This window comes from Macaca mulatta, chromosome 2 (genome assembly GCF_049350105.2).
Source record: "Macaca mulatta isolate MMU2019108-1 chromosome 2, T2T-MMU8v2.0, whole genome shotgun sequence".
Taxonomy (NCBI): domain Eukaryota; kingdom Metazoa; phylum Chordata; class Mammalia; order Primates; family Cercopithecidae; genus Macaca; species Macaca mulatta.
The window spans coordinates 158,278,927-158,301,185 of record NC_133407.1 but is presented as its reverse complement, the minus strand read 5'-3'; the positions used below and the strand labels follow the sequence as shown (position 1 = coordinate 158,301,185).

Below are 22,259 nucleotides of genomic sequence, written 5' to 3'. Positions count from 1 at the left end.
CCCATTCTCCCCCTTCTCATCTAAACTCAATTTCTCTCTTTTTTTTTTTTTTTTTTTGAGATGGAGTCTTGCTCTGCCACCCAGGCTGGAGTGCAGCGGCACAATCTTGGCTCACTGCAACCTCTGCATCCCAGTTCAGGCGATTCTCCTGCCTCAGCCTCCCAAGTAGCTGGGATTACAGGCACACCAACACACCTGGCTAAATTTTTGTATTTTTAGTAGAGATGAGGTAACACCATGTTGGCCAGGCTGGTCTTGAACTCATGACCTCAAGTGATCTGCCTGCCTCGGCCTCTCAAAGTGCTGGGATTATAGGCGTGAGCCACCATGCCTGGACTAAATTCAATTTCTCTATAGTGTAACTCCAAGCCTTACTGAAGTGTTCCCTTCACTTGCTTGACTTTGCATACTCCAGGTTCCTCATCAATTTCTTGCCTGATCCCTGAACACAGATATTCCCTAAGGCTTGGCCCTTGAGTCTCCTGTAGACTTGCTCTAACCCTCTAATATTATCAACTAACCCTATGTTTAAAAAAAAATCACTTTGTAAGGACACTTTGTATATATAACTCATATTCTCACTAGCTTCTTAAATTCCTGATCCAAATTTCTAACTGCTTAATAAAAATCTTTAGAATGCAATTTATCCACAAGAGAACCCTCAAACTCATCCCTCAAACCCACCATTCCACCTACATTCTCTATCACAATCCTCCTAGGCACTCAGCTGCCCTAAATTAAATCTTGGTATTCTTAGCACCTACCATGGTAACAGAAGCTCAGTTACTGTGCGCTGAATGACTGAAAAAATCCATTGGTAAGTCTATCATTTAGGCCTCTTCATTCTTCACTGGCAACCGCTCTAGTTTGGGTCTTGATTAAATTACCTCAACCACCTCTGGTCTTTCTGGCTCATTTTCATAAAATGTTTTTATTTATTTATTTTTGTTTTTATTTTTTAGAGAGACAGGGTGTTGCTCTGTCACCTGGGCTGGAGTGCAGTGGTGTGATCACAGCTTGCTATAACCTCGAACTCCTGGGCTCAAGTGTTCCTCCCGCCTTAGCCTCCCAAGTAGCTAGGACTACAGGCATGTGCCACCACGCCTAATTTTTTAGTTATTTTTGTAGAGATGGGGTCTTGCTATGTTGCCAAGGCTTGTCTTGAACTCTTGGCCTCAAGCGATCCTCCTTCCTTGGCCTCCCAAAGTGCTGGGATTACAGGCCACCACACCCAGCCTCATGAAATTTTTTAAATGTAAAGTGGCTTTCTTTTATTAAGCTGGCAAAAAAAAAACCTGTACAATATTTATCATGTGGCATTAATGCAAATAATTTTCTTTAAAGTTTGATTCAACCAATTGATCTTTTGTCTACCTGCCTCTCAAATTAATTAAAAAGTTTATTTATTAACTATAATAAACGTGCTACCTTTGAGAACGTTTAGTTTATGTTAATCCTCCCCCCCATGTCTCCTATGGGATATAATTTTTGTTTTTAAATAAGCATTGTTCCCAAGTTTAATTGGGTTCCAGTTTGAGTAATACTAAAAATTAGAGATGACTCATGCATAAATTTAAAATCAATGTTAAGTCAGATAGCATGAGGTAGACTTCAAAAAGTATAATACTATTTGTCTTTCTTCCCATTACACTATTCTTTTACATTTGACCATGTTTTCTTTTTTTTTTTTTTTTTTGAGACGGAGTCTCGCTCTGTCGCCCAGGCTGGAGTGCAGTGGCCGGATCTCAGCTCACAGCAAGCTCCGCCTCCCGGGTTCACGCCATTCTCCCGCCTCAGCCTCCCAAGTAACTGGGACTACAGGCGCCCGCCACCTCGCCCGGCTAGTTTTTTGTATTTTTTAGTAGAGACGGGGTTTCACCGTGTTAGCCAGGATGGTCTCGATCTCCTGACCTCGTGATCCACCCGTCTCGGCCTCCCAAAGTGCTGGGATTACAGGCTTGAGCCACCACACCCGGCCTTGACCATGTTTTCATACACTCCCAGTCCTAGTTATGAAGAGTTTACATTTTTATAATACCAATAAGCGTCTTTTAATTAAAAAATGTCATATAACCCTGATCTGTCTCAACTTGCATTTAATTTTAATATATTGATCAACCAAAGACATATGGATGATCTATTACTCTAATAAATGAATTAAATTTAAATCTCTATCTTACATCTTACATTCAAATAAATTACAGATGAATCAAAAATTTATGAAGCCACAAAATACAGAAGAAATGAGAATTTTTTTCCCCACCTAGAACCCACCACCTGAGAAAAAATTTTTTTATTTTTTGAGATGAAGTCTCACTCTGCCACCCAGGCTGGAGTGCACTGGCGTGATCTCAGCTCACTGCAACCTTCACCTCCTGGGTTCAAGCAATTTTCCTGCCTTAGTCTCCTGATTAGCTGGGATTGTAGGACCCCACCACCATGCCTGACTAATTTTTTTATTTTTAGTAGAGACAGGGTTTCACCATGTTAGCCAGGCTGGTCTCGAACTCCTGACCTCATGTGATCCACCCGCCTTGGCATCCCAAAGTCCTGGGATTATAGGCATGAGCCACCACGCCAGGCAACATAGTAAAGTCCCATTTCTGCAAAAAATACAAAAAGTAGCAGGGCATGGTGGTGTGTGCCTGTAGTCCCAGCTCCTCGGGGGGCTGAGGCAGGAGGTTCACTAGAGCCTGAGAGGCAGAGGTTGCAGTGAGCCAAGACCACACGGCTGCACTCCAGCCTCGGTGACAAAGTGAGACCCTGTATTAACAACAACAACAAAAAACAGGTGCGGTGGCTCACGCCTGTAAAGCCAGCATTTTAGGAGGCGAAGGCGGGTGGATCATGAGGTCAGGAGTTCAAGACCAGCCTGGTCAACAGGGTGAAATCCCATCTCCACCAAAATACAAAAAAAAAGAAAAAAGCCCAGGTGTGGTGGCGGGTGCCTGTAATCCCAGCTACTCAGGAGGCTGAGGCAGAGAATTGCTTGAAACCAGGAGGCGGAGGTTGTAGTGAGCTGACATTGTGCCACTGCATTCCAGCCTGGGCGACAGAACAAGACTCCATTTAAAAAAAAAAAAACCCAAAACAAAAACCAGGCTGGATGCAGTGGCTCACGCCTGTAATCCCAGCACTTTGGGAGGCTGAGGCAGGCAGATCACTTGAGGTCAGGAGTTCGAGACCAGCCTGGCCACCATGGTGAAATCCTGTTATCTACTAAAAACACAAAACGTACAAAACGTAGCTGGCTGTGGTAGCATGCACCTGTAATCCCAGCTACTTGGGAGGCTGAGGCAGGAGAATCGCCTGAACCAGGAGGCAGAGGTTGCAGTGATTTGAGATTGCACCACTATACTCCAGCCTAAGCGACAGAGTGAGAGTCTGTCTCCACACAAAAAACAAAATAGGAAAGGCCAGATGTGGTAGCTCATGCTTGCAATCCCAGCACTTTGGGAGGCTGAGGCAGGAGGATCTCTTGAGCCCAGGAATTCAAGACCAGCCTGGGCAACATAGCAAAACCCTGTCTCTATTTTTAAAAAAAGAAAGGCGGGGCGAGGGGAAGCAAGGTAAAGCAAATGAACAATGTAATGTATACAATATGCTCCCTTTTCTTTCTTTTTTTCTGTTTTTTTGTTTTGTTTTGTTTTTTTTGAGACAGGGTTTCTGTCATCCAGCCTGGGCTGTTTCAACCCCCCTAGGCTCAAGTGATCCTCCGACCTCAGCCTCCCAAGTAGCTGAGACCACAGGTACGTGCTACCATGCCCAGCTAATTTTTGTACTGTTTGTAGGGATGGGGTTTTGTCATATTGCCCAGGCTAGTCTCAAACTTCTGGACTCAATCAATCTGCCCACCCCAGCCTCTCAAAGTGTTGGGATTACAGGCGTGAACCCCTATACCCAGCCTCCCCTTTCACTTTAAAGAAAGGAAAAATGCATTTGTTTGTATGCTAATATATTCCATTAACAGTGCTTTTTTTTTTACTAGAAGGATACAAGAAACTAAGAAAGTGATATTAGTTATGTCAGAGCAGGAGACCAGAATAGTTGGCAGACAGGGATGAGGAGACTTTTCTTTTTTCTTTTTGAGACAGGGTCTTGCTCTGCTGCCCAGGCTGGAGTGTGGTAACACCATCACTATTCACTGTAGCCTCAACCTCCTGGGCTTGAGTGGTCTTCCCACCTCAGCCTTCCAAGCAGCTGGGACCACAGGTGCACGCCACCATGGCCAGTTAATTTTTAAAATTTTCTGTAGAGATGGGGGCTCACTATATTGCCCAGGCTGGTCTTGAACTCCTGGCCTCAAGCCATCCTCCTGCTGTGGCTTCCGAAAGTCCTGGGATTACAAGCATGAGCAACCACACCTGGCTGAGACTTTTCACTGTATAAGCTTTTATTCCTTTTGAATTTTGCCCTACTTGAATGTATGATCCAATTAAAAATGTAAAATAAGCCATATTTTAAATTAACTCCATCAAAAGGACTTATAATGGAATATTTGCAAGAATATTTTTCTTATAAAAAGATCTAGATAATAACTTCTAAAATGTCACAACCAAAATAATGAACACATATGAAAATTCACAAAAGAAAGTGGTTCTTACCCTAGAACTTAAAGTATAAAAAAAAAAAAAAAAGTGGTTCAAAAATAACCAAAATATGCAAGTCATATAAACAAATATACTAATTATCACTAAAGTTAACCTAAGACTACAAAACTCACTCTGCAAAAGTCTTTGTAAATTATAAAATGACAAAAAGAAAGAAAGAGAAAAATCACTAATTCTGTAACCCAGTAATTTCCAATGGAATATTCTTGGGCATTCTGTCAAGAAAGCAAAAGGCTGCAACCCCTGCTTCAATCAGAGTTTTACTTTTCATCTGATCAATATATTGAAAATTCTCACTAATTTTTATTTAAAGAAAGGCTTTGAAATGAAAGCCTTGAAAACCACTATTAAAGGACATTATTTGAAAAAAATAATCTTCTCACGCTGGGCACAGTGGCTCACGCCTGTAATCCCAGCACTTTGGGAGGCTGAGGTGGGCAGATTACCTGAGGTCAGGAGTTCGAGACCAGCCTGACCAACATGGTGAAACCCCACCTCTACTAAAAATATAAAATTAGCCCGGTGTTATGGCACATGCCTGTAATCTCAGCTACTGGGGAGGCTGAGGCAGGAGAATCGCTTGAGCCCAGGAAGCAGGGCTTCCGAGATCACATCATTGCATCAGCCTGGATGACAAGAGAGAAACTCCGTCTCAAAAAAACAAAAACAAAAACAAACAAAAAAAAGAAATAACCTTCTCTCCAGACTCATAAATTTTCAAGAATTATTGTTTTTAGGCAAAAAGCTAATTGTTTATTTTTAAAGTTTGTATGATGCTTACCTGAAAACGCGCCCATAATTCCCATGTACTTTATATACACCATAGAGTCGATCTGCTACTCTCTGAAATAAATATTTAATAGAAATTGATTTTAGGTCAAAGTTATATCCTCATCCAAAAAAAAAAAAAAAAAAAAAACCCAAAAAACAAAAAACATGCTTAGTACAATAAACTTGGAAACAGAAAAAAGAAAATTAGTAATCTCCGAAAATCCCATCCCCCTAAAACTAAAACCAGTGCTCTTACCATATTTATCATATCTTATACTTTCATACTTCTTTTTCTGCAAAGTTTTTAATTACTGTTTTTAAATTGCCTACAGCAACAGTGGTAATATGCTTACCCATCAGGTTAGTATTATCTTTAATAAATACCACTATAAATAGCTGCATAAATTTCACTAAGTAGTGTATAAAATATACAAGCATTCCTTGTTGAATAATCTTATTGGCATTCAGTTATTCTTAATTTTTCAGTATTATAAAAAGTTATCTCTGAGAATAAGGCTTTTTCCTTCAGACTGTTTCCTTATAATAAAATTCCCAAAGTGGAATTAACCAAGGGAAAGGATGTATTTTCAATTCTATTGAGATACAGTTTTATATATAAATGCTGAATATATGCAACTATGCTACTTTGTCAAAAGATAACTCCTAACCAATGAACACATTATTTTAATAACAACAGAATTACAATTTACATCACTGAAATGAAATGTGTACTGCCTAGTCATTCACAGAAATTTTACAAGTTAAAACAAAACCTCAATTTGGTAATTAATTTGCTTTATGTTCCCCCAAAGCATTATGAAAATGAACTGGAAGACCAAAAGTTCATCCTACAAAAAGCTCTAGAAAAAATTTCTGGTATACAGGTTCTAAGTATAAATTCTAAGGATAAATTATCTCCCTGATTCCTTACTCAAACACGAGTATGAGGAATTAGGCATTAATGACAGAACAAATCAACCCTTTCAAGATCTCCCCTTACAGTGACAGAACCGCCACTGCAAATACTTCAAGTAGGTGTGTGAGGATCATAAAATATTTTCCATCTATCGTTGGCCTGCTCTGAGGAGACACATACCCACTAGACTGGGGTCCACACACTACAGGTCTGCCACTTGTTTTGTAAATTGAGTCTCACTGGAGCACAGTCAGACTCACAGTGGAGCTGAACAGATGCAACAGAAACCATAAAGCTAACAAAGCTGAAAACACCTGCTATCTGGCCTTCAGAAAAAGACGCTGGCCCCTGTGCTGGAACCAGCTTCCGGGACAAAGCTCATAGTCAGTCCTATTTCTACTTGAAACTCTTACAGGTTGTCCCCAGACCTCTAAACTAATTTCTCTAGGATGTCACTTCCTTCTTCTTCTTATTATCTTGAGACAGTCTCACTCTGTCCCCCAGGCTACAGCATAGTGGCACGATCTCGGCTCACTGCAACCTCTGCCTTCTGGGTTCAACCAATTATCCCACCTCAGTCTCCCGAGTAGCAGGGATTACAGGCGTGCACGACCACACCCAGCTAGTTTTTGTATTTTTAGTAGAAACAGGGTTTCACCATGCTGGTCAGGCTGGTCTCAAACTCCTGACCTCAAGTGATCCGCCCACCTTGGCCTCCCAAAGTGCTGGGATTACAGGTATGAGCCACTGTGCCTAGCCCCCAAGTACTTTTTGAGCATTCTGTGCAGTGTTGAATGTTCTTCTTTCTTTTTAAGTGCTTCCATCATCAAGTAAGGTTGGAAAACATCGAGACAATAAAATCAACAGGTTTTTTTCTGTAGGACTTTTTAGACCTTTAACATCACATAAGAATCATGACTGCTCAAGGCAGATACGATTTGCAGTAGGAACATCTTACAGGGTTAGCATTCCAGAGAATATATGATGGAAAATGTCATTCTAACACTAACTTTTCTAGACCCCTGTACTTTCAAATACCAAACCTCCTTCCTAGAAGCTGAGCATTCATCCTCTACTAGGAAGCATGGAAGAGACGAAGAGAAGTTGCTGAAAAACCACTTCAGAAAAAAAAACTAGAAGTAATGTGTACAATGCAGATTCTCTGAATGTTTGTCCCCATCCGCACCTCCCACGAGAACTAATGCCTAATTTGTCTGGGTAATTTCAAGGCAACCAAAGGTCCAGAAATTTTATCTCATTAATCCACAGTATTTTCTAACACCCAGTTCTTGACTGTAGCCTAATAATTATCACCGGTAACTTTTCTTTTATGAGAAGGTATCTTATAATTTATTCAAAGAGTCCAATGATACTCTTGAACAGTTAAACTGGAGATCAAAACAATATAAGATCTTCAGAAGAATTTTTTTATTCTATTTTTTCTGTACTGTCATGGAAATCTTGAAACATACAAAAAGCATATAGAACAGAAGGATATACCTCCATTTCCCAACACCCAGCTTCAATGATAATTATATGGCCAAACTCATTTCTTCTAAAACTGCCCCCGCTCTCCACTGCTCATTGGTAGACTCATTAAAATAAATTCCAGGCAACATATTTCATTTCAAGAGGATTCTGGCCAGGCGCGCAGTGGCTCATGCCTATAATCCCAGCACTTAGGGAGGCTGAGGTGGGCAGATCACTTGAGGCCAGGAGTTGGAGACCAGCCTTGTCAACGTGGTGAAACCCCATCTCTACTAAAAATACAAAAATAGCTGGGCATGGTGCCACATGCCTGTAATCCCAGCTACTCAGGAGGCTGAAGCAGGAGAATTGCTTGAACCCCGGAGGCGGAGGTTACAGTGAGCTGAGATTGTGCCACTGCACTCCAGCCTGGGTGACAGAGCAAGACTCTGTCTCAAAAAAAAAAAAAAAAAGTAATAATAATGAAAAAGAGGATTACAGATTCCAATCAGCATAAAATGTGACCTTACCTGGTATCCTAGTCTCTTTCAAAGCCTTTGGCACAGGCATGTTCTAAGGTTCCCTCTAGGTTACCACAAGGGACCAGAGTGGATGGTACATTTTCCAGGTACATTAATTTACTGAAAAGTATTTTCCTCCTTGCCTATTACAGCCGAACTATATGGTTAAGTATAATTATTATTCCTTGATTTCTAGCCCCTTTTGTCATGGCAGACTATTATCTAAAATTTAGTTTATTTGGTAGAATTTAAGAGCACAGACACAGGATGGCCTAAAATCTATAAACTATTTCACAGACCTCTAAAAAAAACATGAAAGAACACGATATGTAGATCTAAAATCCTACACATATTCACATTCCAGCACTGAAACGGCAGGCCTTTTGACAACATCTGAAACAACTTTCTATTACAAACCATGGAGAAAACAGGCCAAAATTCTTTGAGTTGTTTATAACAGAAACCATTTCACATTTTTTTAAAAAGTGCAGTTTAGAGGATGAACATATTAAATTCAAATGCAAAAATCAGGTATTCATGATAAATACCACCCATTACTTAAAAACATAATGATTAAATGAGAAGCACTTCCTTATAAATGTGCATCAAAAAGCTTTTGGGGATCACTTACAGCTCTGACACGAAGAAGATGTGAGATGACAGACTGTAGTTCATCACTATAGTGCTTAAGGTCAGTAAATCTCCTGAAACAGGAAACAAATAAAAAATCGTTTTTCAAATGAAAACAAGCACTCAAAAACTGAAAGTAAAAACAGTAGTTCCCGAGAATAACAAAGCTGATTCTATTTAAACATATGCTGGCCTTAAACATTTACATATCAATATAAATCCAAAAAAATCTAAAATAAAATGATACTTTCTTTTGATATTTTGAAAGTCAAGATATCACACTTCATAATTTACCTCGTGGAACTGAGATACAGAAAAAAATCTGTTGGTATGAAAAAATTACTTTGAAAATACAAAACAGGAAAAACTTTAAGGAGCTAAAAGACACATTACGGTGCAATCATAAACTCATGGTCTCTAATCTCAATCTTAATTCTGCTCAAGTAATTTGCTTCCCTCATCTATTAACTGCCATTTTCCATAAGAAGCAAACACTTCTGATGCACCACCTGTCACTCCCCCAACAACCCCTTCACAGATAAACAAAAGCCATCAGATGGGAACAACTCCCACCTTCACCTCCTGCCAATCAACTTACACACTTCCCCATATCTACATCATTTTTTCCCTCCCATTAGGATTTCTTCCCATCTAACGCTCTAGATTCCATTCCAGCTACAACCCATATTCCTATTTCCTAACTTCCTATCTCTATAAGCTTCTTCTCACTAGCATATCAATTAACTCAGGTCTCTCACAGATTAAAATACACACTCCCTTGACAACACACCCAGCTATTAACACCCTGTCAATATCTACCCCTTTTATAGCCAAGCTTTCACAAGGCATCACTTCCCCAGCAATAACCACTTCTTCCATTCCCATTCACTGCACAGCCTATGAGAATCTAGCTTCTGCCTCCAGCACTATATAGTAGGGAAATATTCCTGACAAAGTCACCAACTATTTTCATGTTGTAATATTCAATGATCCATTTTAGTTCTCCTCTTACTTGATCCTTTTGGCAATGCAACAGCTGATACCATCCTCCTTCTCAAAGATCTGTTTCCTTGTCAGTGTTATTTTTCTCATGGCTTTCCTTTTATGTCACTCTCTGGTCACTCCTGAAGCTTCTTTTGTAGTACTCACTTCCTTCACCCATCTCTTACATCTCCAACTGTGGTGTGCAAAAAATTCCTGAAATCTTTTTTTTTTTGAAATGGAGTTTCACTCTTGTTGTCCCAGCTGGAGTGCAATGGCGTGATCTTGGCTCACCGCAACCTCCACCTCCCGGGTTCAAGCAATTCTCCTGCCTCGGCCTCCTGAGTATCTGGGATTACAGGCATGTGCCACCACACCCAGCTAATTTTGTATTTTTAGTAGTTTTGTATTTTTAGTAATTTTGTATTTTTAGTTTCTCAATGTTGGTCAGGCTGGTCTTGAACTCCCAACTTCAGGTGATCACCTGCCTCGGCCTTCCAAAGTGCTGGGATTACAAGCGTGAGCCACTGCGCCCTGCCAAAATGTTTCTTAAAAACACTACTGATGGTCTCTCAGAGGGATGTGAATACCCCAAGGTCCTCTTGGGACTCAGGAATCTGAATCTGAATTTTATAGCTCATCCACAGGATTCACATCCACAGGATTCACACGCTGGTAGTCCTCAGGTTACACTTTATTTTTTTTTTCTTGTTTTTTTTGTTTTTAAAGGCCCAGCACTGTGTCACCCAGGTTGGAGTGCAGTGGCTTGATCCTAGCTCACTGCAGCCCTTGATCCACCTGCCTCAGCCTCCCAAACAGCTGAGACTACAGATGGGCATCACTATGCCCAGCTGACCTCAGGTGGTTATACTTTGAAAACACCCTTAAAGTGCTGACATTCTTCAAGGTCCAGTCCTAGGTCCTCAGCTATCTTCCAATCAATCTTTCAATCTACACATTCCTATGTGACTTGTCATTCACAAAGCTTCACGATTATGATCTATTGCTAGATTCCAAATTTCTATCATCAGCCCAAATCTCTCCTAACTCCGGATTTAGTACACATTTGTGCTTGCTTACATAGCCAAAGCTCAGCCTATGTTCCACTACTCCACAAAATCTCTTTCCCTTGTGCTCCCCCTTGCACTCTGAAGAATGAAACCTGAGTGCCATCTGTATTTCTTTCTCTCCTTCACCCCATACATTCCACTAATTGCCCAGTCTGTTGATTCTATCTCCTAAACATTGCCCCAATACACTCACTTTTCTCTGGCCTCTCTGCCAATGCCCTAAATTCAGATTAGCATCATCATCTCTCACCAGTCCTCCTGATTGGCCTCTTAGCCCACTCCCACACTCCTCTAATCTACTGTCCATTCTGCTTGGATGATCTTCCAAAATCCAAATCTATACCACCCCCTTGCTTTTAAGCAGCTTTCTACTGCAGAGGTTATCCACTGATCCTGAGACAAAGTCCAAACTCTGTAATGTGGCTTAAACAACTTTTCACAGACCCCAAGTATTCAGTTACTATATAGTAGGTTCATTTAAATAAAGAGGCAGTGGTGAGGTGGAGGACATCAAATCATTAGATAAAATACTTAACTGCTCTTACTCCCTCAAGGCAGTGTTTTTCAGCAAGGAAAATAATTCAGGGATAAAAGAGCTGGCAAGATTGGCTCCCAATTAAGGGGAGTACAAATCTCCCTTTTTATATCCAAGATGGAAGGTGGAAAATGTACACTTGCATTTGTAGGATAAAACTTTGAAGGAATATAAACCTAAAAACTAACAAGGTATTACTCTCTGGGGAGGGGAAATGGATAGAGAGGAACAGGAATGAGACTTTTCACTGTACAACTTTTCCATACTTATCAATCTACATATATATCTGGTTAACCATAAGAATATATTACGTAGGCCGGGCGCGGTGGCTCAAGCCTGTAATCCCAGCACTTTGGGAGGCCGAGACGGGCGGATCACGAGGTCAGGAGATTGAGACCATCCTGGCTAACACGGTGAAACCCTGTCTCTACTAAAAAATACAAAAAACTAGCCGGGTGAGGTGGCGGGCGCCTGTAGTCCCAGCTACTCAGGAGGCTGAGGCAGGAGAATGGCGTGAACCCGGAAGGCGGAGCTTGCAGTGAGCTGAGATCCGGTCACAGCACTCCAGCCTGGGTGACAGAGCGAGACTCCGTCTCAAAAAAAAAAAAAAAAAAAAAAAAAAAGAATATATTATGTACTCCAAAACATTTTTATTTAAATAAAATTAAATTTATAAATAAATATATATTTTATATATATTTACATAAAATCTCAGATAACTATCAGTGGCGTTCTTTATGTAGAGCCAGTTACAACTGAGCTGGTATAATTTTCCCTTAGAAGTTTTATGATTTGGGCCGGGCGCGGTGGCTCAAGCCTGTAATCCCAGCACTCTGGGAGGCCGAGACGGGCGGATCACGAGGTCAGGAGATCAAGACCATCCTGGCTAATACGGTGAAACCCCGTCTCTACTAAAAAAATACAAAAAACTAGCCGGGCGAGGTGGCGGGCGCCTGTAGTCCCAGCTACTCGGGAGGCTGAGGCAGGAGAATGGCGTAAACCCGGGAGGCGGAGCTTGCAGTGAGCTGAGATCTGGCCACTGCACTCCAACCCGGGCGACAGAGCGAGACTCCATCTCAAAAAAAAAAAAAAAAAAAAAGAAGTTTTATGATTTGAATTTAAGTTTCAAGAGGCTAATACTTTGCTAAACTCTTTGATCAGATCTTCTAGTGCTGGGTCCCAGGAGCTAGAAATTCTTAAAGATCAGGTCTTCTGGAGCTTCTCCAGAACTGATTAGGTGCCCTAAAAACGTTTCTTTGTCGGCTTCCATACTCGGGATCTGGCATGACTCAAAATTCTTAGCTGTCATATCTGGATATGAGAAATGTATAAGAATATAAACAGTAAGCCCCAGAACACTTAAATTAGGTGAAGCAGAGGTTTCTGGAGTTGAAAGGTCTTAATACCTTTGGTCACAGAACATATAAGGCATACTAAAGTTTCTCCGTTTGATTAACACATTGGTACAATCTCTTGTTCGGGGAGAGGAGTGACAACACAAATCATCCCCAGGTGATAACATCACCAGAAAGTCAGGGCTAAAAGATCCTAAACACCTAGGGGACAGAGACAGATGTGCACCTTTGAAAAAAATCACAATTACTGGGAAATCAGAGGACCTAAAGGTGAAGAGTGAAAAATTCATCAAGTTTTAGATAATAATGTATGCTTAAGAAATAAAGGAGCCGAGCGCAGTGGCTCACGCCTGTAATCCCAGCACTTTGGGAGGCCGAGGTGGGTGGATCATGAGGTCAGGAGATCGAGACCATCCTGGCTAACACAGTGAAACTCCGTCTCAACTAAAAATACAAAAAATTAGCCGGGTGTGGTGGCGGGCGCCTGTAATCCCAGCTACTTGGGAGGCTGAGGCAGGAGAATGGCGTGAACCCGGGGGGTGGAGCTTGCAGTGAGCCTAGATCGTGCCACTGCACTCCAGCCTGGGCGACACAGCAAGACTCTGTCTCAAAAATTTAAAAAAATTAAAAAATAAAAAAAGAAATAAAGGAATTAAGGAATTAATTTTCTGAAAATGAGGGTATAACTTCTTAGCCCAAGTCAAATTCTAGAATGTCTGCATATTAAAATGAGGAATCTTATCATAAATGATTAGGTGTTCTTAGAGAAATATTAAAGACTAAAAATCATATATAACGTCAGAATGTTGCAGTTTCACTGGAAAGCAGGGAGTTTAAAAAGAGGGCAGGGAAGGCCGGGCGCGGTGGCTCAAGCCTGTAATCCCAGCACTTTGGGAGGCCGAGACGGGCGGATCACAAGGTCAGGAGATCGAGACCATCCTGGCTAACATGGTGAAACCCCGTCTCTACTAAAAATACAAAAAAACTAGCCGGGCGAGGTGGCGGGCGCCTGTAGTCCCAGCTACTCGGGAGGCTGAGGCAGGAGAATGGCGTAAACCCGGGAGGCGGAGCTTGCAGTGAGCTGAGATCCGGCCACTGCACTCCAGCCTGGGCGACAGAGCGAGACTCCGTCTCAAAAAAAAAAAAAAAAAAAAAAAAAAAAGAGGGCAGGGAGTTTAAAAAGAGGACAGTCCGTACTAGGAAGATGGTGACATAAAACTTCCCCCGAAATACTAAGTATATAAAATTCCTGTCTTCGAGGTATGCAAAACTGAACATGTAAATGCAGATTCTGATAAGACTGTAGTTTGAGGCTGTCTATATTCAAATCCAGTATGTCCTATGGCCTGAATTAGCCATATTTTCTATTCTCCTCAAAGTATATCTATTGCCATTATAGGCTTTATGTTTCCCTTTATCTTCCATATTCTGTTTTTTGAGACGGGGTCTAGCTCCGTCACCCAGCCTGGAGTGCAGTGGCACGATCTTGGCTCACTGCAACCTCTGACCCCTGAGTTCAAGTGATTCTCCCATTTCAGCCTCCCAAGTAGCTGGGCCTACAGGCATGTGCCACCAGGCCGGGTTAATTTTTGTACCTTTAGTAAAGACAGGGTTTCACCATCTTGGCCAGGCTGGTCTCAATCTTCTGACCTCAAGTGATCTGCCTACCTTGGCCTCTCGAAGTGCTGGGATTACAGGTGTGAGCTACCATGTCTGGCCTTATTCTCCATATTCTTTAACATACTTTTAGTAAGTAAGCCTGGACAGGTGCCTCTCCTAATCAGATCTCATCCATTTCTCAAGACTCACGTTGAAAAGACCCTCCATCAAGGCTTTTTGAGAATGCTTCTCTCCAATCTCAAAGGCAAAAACATGGCTAGGTGGAGTGGCTCACATATGTAATCCCAGCATTTTGGGAGGCCAAGGTAGGAGGATCACTTGAGACCAGCCTGAGCCGGTGAGACCCTGTCTCTACAAAAAGGAAAAAAAACCAGCCAGGCCGAGTGGATCGCCTGAGGTCAGGAGTAGGAGACCAGCCTGGCCAACATGGTGAAACCCCGTCTCTACTAAAAATAGAAAAATTAGCCAGGTGTGGTGGTGGGCGCCTGTAATCCCAGCTATTTGAGAGGCTGAGGCAGAGAGAATTGCTTGAACCTGGGAGGCAGAGGTTGCAGTGAGCCAAGGTCATGCCACTGCACTCCAGCTTAGCGAGAGAGACTCCATCTCCAAAAAAAACAAAAAAGAAAAAACAAAACAAAACAAAACAAAAAACTAGCTAGGCATGGGGGTGCTTGACTGTAGTCTCAGCTACTTGGGAGGCTGAGGTGGGAGGATCATTTGAGCCTGGGAGGTGGAGGCTACAGTAAGTTGAGATCATGCCACTGCACTCCAGCCTGGATAACAGAGCAAGACTTTGTCTCAAAAACAACAACAAAGGCAAAAACATAGCTTGGGGTATAACTTATCTATTTTACATGGCTTTCTTTTTTTTATTAGACAGAGTCTCACTCTGTCACCCAGGCTGGAGTGCAGTGGCATAATCTCGACTCACTGCAGCCTCCACCTCCCCAGTTCAAGTTATTCTCGTGCCTCAGCCCCGCAAATAGCTGGGATTACAGGCATATGCCACCAAGACTGGCTAATTTTTGTAGTTTTAGAGAGACAGGGTTTCACTATGTTGGTCAGGCTGGTCTTGAACTCCTGGCCTCAAGTGATCCGCCTGCCTTGGCCTCCCAAGTGCTGGGATTAGAGACGTAAGCCACTGCGCCCAGCCTTATTTGGATTTCATATTTGCATATGGCTGTAGTTTTCTCTACCTAGCTATTATACTGAAAGTAAATCAAGCCATACAGATTGTCTTATGCTCCTTTACAACTTGTGCAACTATTACCGAAGATAAAGCCCTGAAAGAAAAGAAACACTAGTCTGAGTGATTGTTAGAAATCATAAATGACAGTCCACTCCCCACCCTCCTCTTCTAGTTTCTACACTTTGGTTCTTGCCTCCCTATCTGTAAGCATTCTTTTTTTTTTTTTTTTTTTTTGAGACGGAGTGTTGCTCTGTTGCCCAGGCTGGAGTGCAGTGGCATGATCTCGGCTCACTGCAACCTCCGCCTCTCGGGTTCAAGCAATTCTCCCGCCTCAGCCTTCTGAGTAGCTGGGATTACAGGCCTGCTCCACCACACCCATCTAATTTTTGTATTTTTAGTAGAGACGGGGTTTCACCATGTTGGCCAGGCTGATCTCGAATTCCTGACCTCATGATCCACCCACCTTGGCCTCTCAAAGTGCTGGGATTACAGGCGTGAGCCACCGTGCCTGGCCTCTGTAAGCATTCTTAATACGATGTACCTTGAGCTCCTTGAAGAAAACTCACTATATAGATTTCTCTCTATCCATACTTCCTGCCCCAAACTCAGCGTAAGAAAATGATATAACCTGATATTTGGAAGCTCGAGGAATAACCTGAACAAATCATAGCCTCAATTATCTAACTAGTTTTCTTTTAAAAGAAAAAACTATCACTTTATATATGAGTTAACTAAAGTCACATAGATTTTTTCCAACCAAGAAAAACTGGCCACATTAGATGAAACTTCTACTATGCAGTGTAGCACAGTACATGAGTGGTTAGTGTTGCTTATTTCTACAACAGACAGTAGATTGCCAGGCATGGTGGTGGGTGCCTGTAGTCCCAGCTACTCAGGAGGCTGAGGCAGGAGAATGGTGTGAACCTGGGGGTCAGAGCTTGCAGTGAGCCAAGACTGCGCCACTGCACTCCAGCCTTGGCAAGAGAGCGAGACTCCGTCTCCAAAAAAAAAAAAATATGTTACTTATATAATCTGGTCAGTTTACCACCTAGATTTTGACTTAGCAGGTTTAGTTTATTTGCAACAATATAAGATGCTCAATAAATGGAGATAGACCTTGGGCACACCTCTTTTAAGAAACATATACAAGCTGGGCACAGTGGCATCCACCTGTAGTTTCAGCTATTCGAGAGGCTGAGGCGGGGGGCATTGCTGAGCCCAGCAATTCCAGACCGGCCTGAACAACATAGTGAGACCGCATCTCAAAAAAAATATATACATGTCATTTTGGGAGGCCAAGGCAGGTGGATCATGAGGTCAGGAGACCGAGACCATCCTGTCTAACACAGTGAAACCCTGTCTCTACTAAAAATACAAAAAATTAGCCGGGCATGGTGGCAGGCGCCTGTAATCCCAGCTCCTCGGGAGGCTGAGGCAGGAGAATGGTGTGAACCTGGGAGGCAGAGCTTGTAGTGAGCTAAGATCGCGCCACTGCACTCCAGCCTGGGGACAGAGCGAGACTCTGTCTCAAAAAACAAACAAACAAACAAACAAAAAATACATATATGTGTGTGTATATATATGTATATACGTGTGTGTGTACATATCTATGTACACACACACAATCCAATATGCAAAAGAAAGCATTTACAGGGTACCTAAGGCCACATAAAAGCAGAAGACTCCAGGCCCTCCCACTCACTGCTCTTAACAGTCTAGTTTGGGGAAAGATAAACATGAATGAAGCAAGTACTAGAAGAATCATTTTGGTAATCCCTCTAAAACAATCTTTCTGGTTTTCTGAATTTTAGGAAATAACAAAACTATTTTAGTAATATATTTTAATAAGAATATAAAAATAATCTATTGGAACAGCTAGATCTATAAAAGAGATTCTACATATTAAGAATCTGATATAACAATGACCAATATACACAGTTATCCAGAATTTAAGACAAACAAATCTTATTACTAATTATACAGCAATTATACACTTTAACAAGAACATAAGGGCAAAAGAACTGCCTTGGTGACATTATTGGTCATATTAAACTTAAAATTATGCACACAATATGGATCGTAAATAAAATTCAGCAGTTCAGAAAACCTGGCTGGGTCAGAAAAGGGAGGAAAAACATTCAATTGACAGAATATTTTCCATTCAACCAAAAAATACTAATTGACAAAATATTAGTATTAATCAAAAATATTATCAAAATATCAATCAAAAATGATTCTCTAATGGATGTACAGCCACCAAAGTCATACATTTAGCTTACTAAGTTTTCCAGAGCTTTTTTTCAGAGTGACTTATAATTTTAGTTCTTAATCTAGAGAACATCTCTTATATACCATGCATGTTAGTATAATACTTATTAAAAACCTCAATGGAACCATAGATGCAAATTAAGTGAAAGAAGCCAATCTCAATGTTTACATACTGTATATGATGTGACATTCTAAAAAAAAAAAAAAGAAAACTATGGCGATAATAAAAAGATCAGTGGTTGCCAGGAGTTGAGGAAGGAGATGAACAGGTGCAGCAGAGAGGATTTTTAGGACAGTAATAGTATTCTGTATAAAATGATAATGGTGGGTACATGTTATTACCCATTTGTCCAAACTCAAAAACTGCCCGACACCAAGCGTGAACCCTGACGTAAATGATGGTCTTTGCTGATAACGCTGTTTCAATGTAGGTTCACCAACCGCAACAAACACAGCTCTCTGGTGTGGGATGCTGATAGTTAGGGAGGCTCTGACAGGTCAGTGGGGAGGGGTGTGGAAGAGAAGGTATATGGGAATTCTCTGTATACTCTGCTCAATGTTGCTAACTCTACTAAACCTATAACTGCTCTAAAAAATAGTCTATTAAAAAAAAAAAAAAGAAAGAAAAAGGCCAGGCATGGTAGCTCACACCTGTAATCCCAGAACTTTGGAAGGCCAAGGCGGGTGGATCGCCTGAGGTCAGGAGTTTGAGACCAGCCTGCCTAACACATGGCAAAACTCCATCTCTACTAAAATACAAATATTAGCTGAGCGTTGTGGGGGGTGCCTATAATCCTAGCCACTCGGGAGGCTGAGGCAGGATAATTGTTTGAACCTGGGAGGCCGAGGTTGCAGTGAGCAGGGATCACACCACTACACTCCAGCCTGGGCGACAGAGCAAGACTCTGTCTCAAAAAATAAAAAAAATTAAAACTAAAATTTAAAAAATCAAGTTACCATCACAACCTCCTAATTACCAAAATTTAAAAATATTCATTTAGATTTTATATTAAAAATTTACATGAAAAATCAGCGGCATTTTGTTAATATGTTATGGTTTATAAAGTCAGGCATAATAGGTCATCAAAACATGCAGACCTCGCCTTTGTCTGGTAAGAATTTACACAATGTAGAAATTAGTGCGGAAGGATTCACTAGAGAAATTCTAACAGACTTCATAAATTTGGTCCTGCAAAACAAAAAAGCCTCATCTGCCTAAGCACATATCCAGCTAAAAAACTCTAACTGAACCAAATTGCCAAGTAAAGGTCCATAGAGTTTGAATTATCCACCACATTTAAAGATTAAGCAAAACCAAAATCTTAAATACATAGGTCTCACCCCATGTTAAGTAATTTCTGAATACACTGGTTTCTTTTAATATGGAAATGCTCTCACAAACACTAGCTGATATTAATAAAATCAAGTATTTGTCATACACCTTTGTGAAATTTTCTTGGTATACAAACTAGATGGTTCATTATTAAGTATATGTAAAAAGTATATAATTTTCTTATCTTGAGCCACGCATATTCAACAAGCAAAATCATATAAGGAAAACTATAAAATTAAAATTACTTTTCTCATTTTTCTGATATCTGCAACAACACTTAATAAACCCTTCTAGAAAAAAGCAATGGTTTAATTTTATAAAACTTCAGTCACAATCATACCCCCAATCAAGTTATCAAATTTCAAATTCAGTTTTAAACTTGAAAAGGATTTCACTAAATGTGAATATGTAAAATATTTAGCAAATAAAGTGCATACATTCAGAAATGAAAAATTAAATAGACTGATAGGCACCATTCAAAACAACATTGTAACTGTTATTAAAACAAAACCTTACTTGTCTGGGTTTTTCACTCTGAATGTTGCATTAAGCGCTTTTAACCTGGAGTCTGCCTGGAAAAAATAATTTGTTCACTTAATACAATTACATTTCAGGGTATAAAATTCAAACAATTTTACTTTCCCTTTAGAATTAAGATGCTCAAGTACAGTTTTCTTCATATCAATTGTTGTAAACACATTAAACATGCCTAAAAAAAAGCTTAGTAATTATTTTTGAAAACACTACAAAAACATACTATAAAATAGACTGAATACAAGGCATTCAATGGTACCAAAGTAAAACAACTGTACACACCAACCAATACACGAACAGGCATATAGCAATGCATTATTAGAATTCGGAAGAGGTCATGTGAAAACAGTAGTTTTTCTCTAAGCCAAGAAAAGCAATGATCTGTATATATAAACTAAATGAAACTACTGCTTTAATGGCCGGGCACAGTGACTCATGCCTGTAATCCCAGCACTTTGGGAGGCCGAGACAGGAGGATCACTTGAGGTTAGGAGGTTGAGACCAGCCTGGCCAATAAGGATAAACCTCGACTCTACTAAAAATACAAAAAAATTAGCTGGGTGTGGTGGCACGTGCCTGTAATCCCAGCTACTTGGGAGGCTGAGGCAGGAGAGTCACTTCAACCTGGGAGGCAGAGGTTGCAGTGAGCTGAGACCATGCCACTGCACTCCAGCCTGGGCGACAGAGAGACTCCATTTCAAAACAGAAACTACTGCTTTAGAGTCTGCATCTACTGAGGGTAGTTCTCAGATGGAATCCAAAGCAAATGTACATTGGTTTTTCTCATTTTCACAATCTATATTTTAGAAGAAAGAATATAGAAATACATGTACTAAGTAACACTCTACTAAATAAAATGAGCTAGATGACAGCTATTACTTTCTAGCTAGCAGAAAATGTTGTCAGACAACACAACTTTTTAACTATTTTATTCACTTATTTCTAGATAATTACTCTCAAAGAAGAAACAGAGAGATAAATACTAAATAATAATTTCACTGCATAAAATGTTTACTTAACACATCCAAATCCTGTCCTGTCCTAAATTCTCATTAAAAAAAAAAAAAAGACAACCAAACAACTTTTCTAACCAAGGTACAAGAACTATTAGGGTTCATAAAAGGTAGCTCAATCAGGAATCAATTTCAAAATGTGGTCTGGTTTTTAAAATCCCACCTTGAAATTTTCACACTATTACAACTTCCAACCCATAATTACAAATACTGTTAATGAATAAACAAACAAAACAAAAATATTACTAAGGCTTCCCAAATTACCTGGTTAAGAAAATAAAAACAAATATAACAAATACACTACTCACAAGTTCAGTCTCCTAGAACTTCAGACCAAAAGAGATTTAAAGAGCTATCTAAACAATACCTAAAGTAGTTTATTTTGATTTTAGGGAATTCTCTTATGGAATTCTCCTATTTCTAAAATCAGTATTTCACAAATTCTGGACCTTTCTTACATCTCAAGGAAAAATGAGCTAATATATGTCAAAGTCCTTATAAATAAAAACATCTATGAATTTAAGGCATATATTAAAAATAACTAAAAACCAAAGGATCTTGTGTTTATGACTTCAATCACATGCAAAATGTGATTCTTTAAATGAAGATGAAACTACATAAAACACTAAGGAAAAAGATATTCATTTGTATCTTTTCTTGAATCTCTTGCTTTTTAACATCAGCAATTTATTTTTTACTTTTAAAGTCACCAATTTACCAATTTAAAAGCCATTTATAAATGTAAAAGATCACCATTCTAACTTTTGATTACCAAATGTTTTGTCAGATCAGGTCCATCTCCACATCCAACTCAATCTGCTCATTTCACAAGATTACACGAAAAGGGGAAAGCTGCCTAAAATGTCACCAAACCAGAAACTTCTCCCAAAAGCTGGATCTCTGAAAAACTACCCGGACTGTTCCAAATCTGATAGGTTATCGCCCACCTAATCAGATTCCCCATTCAACACCTAAAGATGCCCCTTAATTCCTTATTGTTTCCTATGATCCTATTTTACTCCCTCTAGAACAGCATTATCTGAAATCATATTGTTCACTTGATTCTTGGCTGTCCATTAAGAATATAAGAGCCATAGGCCAGGCGCAGTGGCTCATGCCTGTAATCCCAGCACTTTGGGAGGCTGAGGCAGGCGGATCACGAGGTCAGGAGTTTGAAACCAGCGTGGCCAATATGGCGAAACCCTGTCTCTACTAAAAATACAAAAAATTAGCCCGGCATGGTGGCGCATGCCTGTAATCCCAGCGACTCAGGAGGTTGAGGCAGGAGAATCCCTTGAACCCTCGAGGCAGAGTTTGCAGTGAGCCGAGATCGCACCATGGCACTCCAGCCTGGGCGACAGAGCAAGACTTCATCTCAAAAAGAAAAAAAAGAATAAAAGAGCCATAAAAAGACCCAGTGTGAAGGTGGCCCCTGGACTGTACAAA

General features: G+C 40.5%; 1 protein-coding gene and 2 long non-coding RNA genes across 4 annotated transcripts in view; 1 reads left to right on the top strand and 2 right to left on the bottom strand.

Annotated features, from left to right (window-relative positions):
* Window positions 1-22,259, bottom strand: part of SNX4 (sorting nexin 4) — a 79,694-nt gene that overhangs the window by 27,734 nt on the left and 29,701 nt on the right. For both annotated transcript variants that reach the window (XM_015130052.3, XM_077993768.1), the window contains 3 exons: window positions 19,783-19,838; window positions 8,917-8,989; window positions 5,392-5,453 (listed from right to left, as the gene is read on the bottom strand). In XM_015130052.3, the coding sequence (XP_014985538.2) occupies window positions 5,392-5,453; window positions 8,917-8,989; window positions 19,783-19,838 (191 nt within the window). The remainder of the gene's footprint in view (window positions 1-5,391; window positions 5,454-8,916; window positions 8,990-19,782; window positions 19,839-22,259) is intronic.
* On the bottom strand, window positions 1,674-2,583 carry LOC144339372 (uncharacterized). Its single transcript, XR_013414348.1, has 2 exons — window positions 2,278-2,583; window positions 1,674-1,977 (listed from the first exon to the last, which is right to left on the bottom strand). It is a non-coding gene; the product is annotated as an uncharacterized LOC144339372 (long non-coding RNA).
* LOC144339373 (uncharacterized) lies at window positions 10,588-14,021 on the top strand. The gene is made up of 3 exons (XR_013414349.1): window positions 10,588-11,839; window positions 12,318-13,208; window positions 13,659-14,021. It is a non-coding gene; the product is annotated as an uncharacterized LOC144339373 (long non-coding RNA).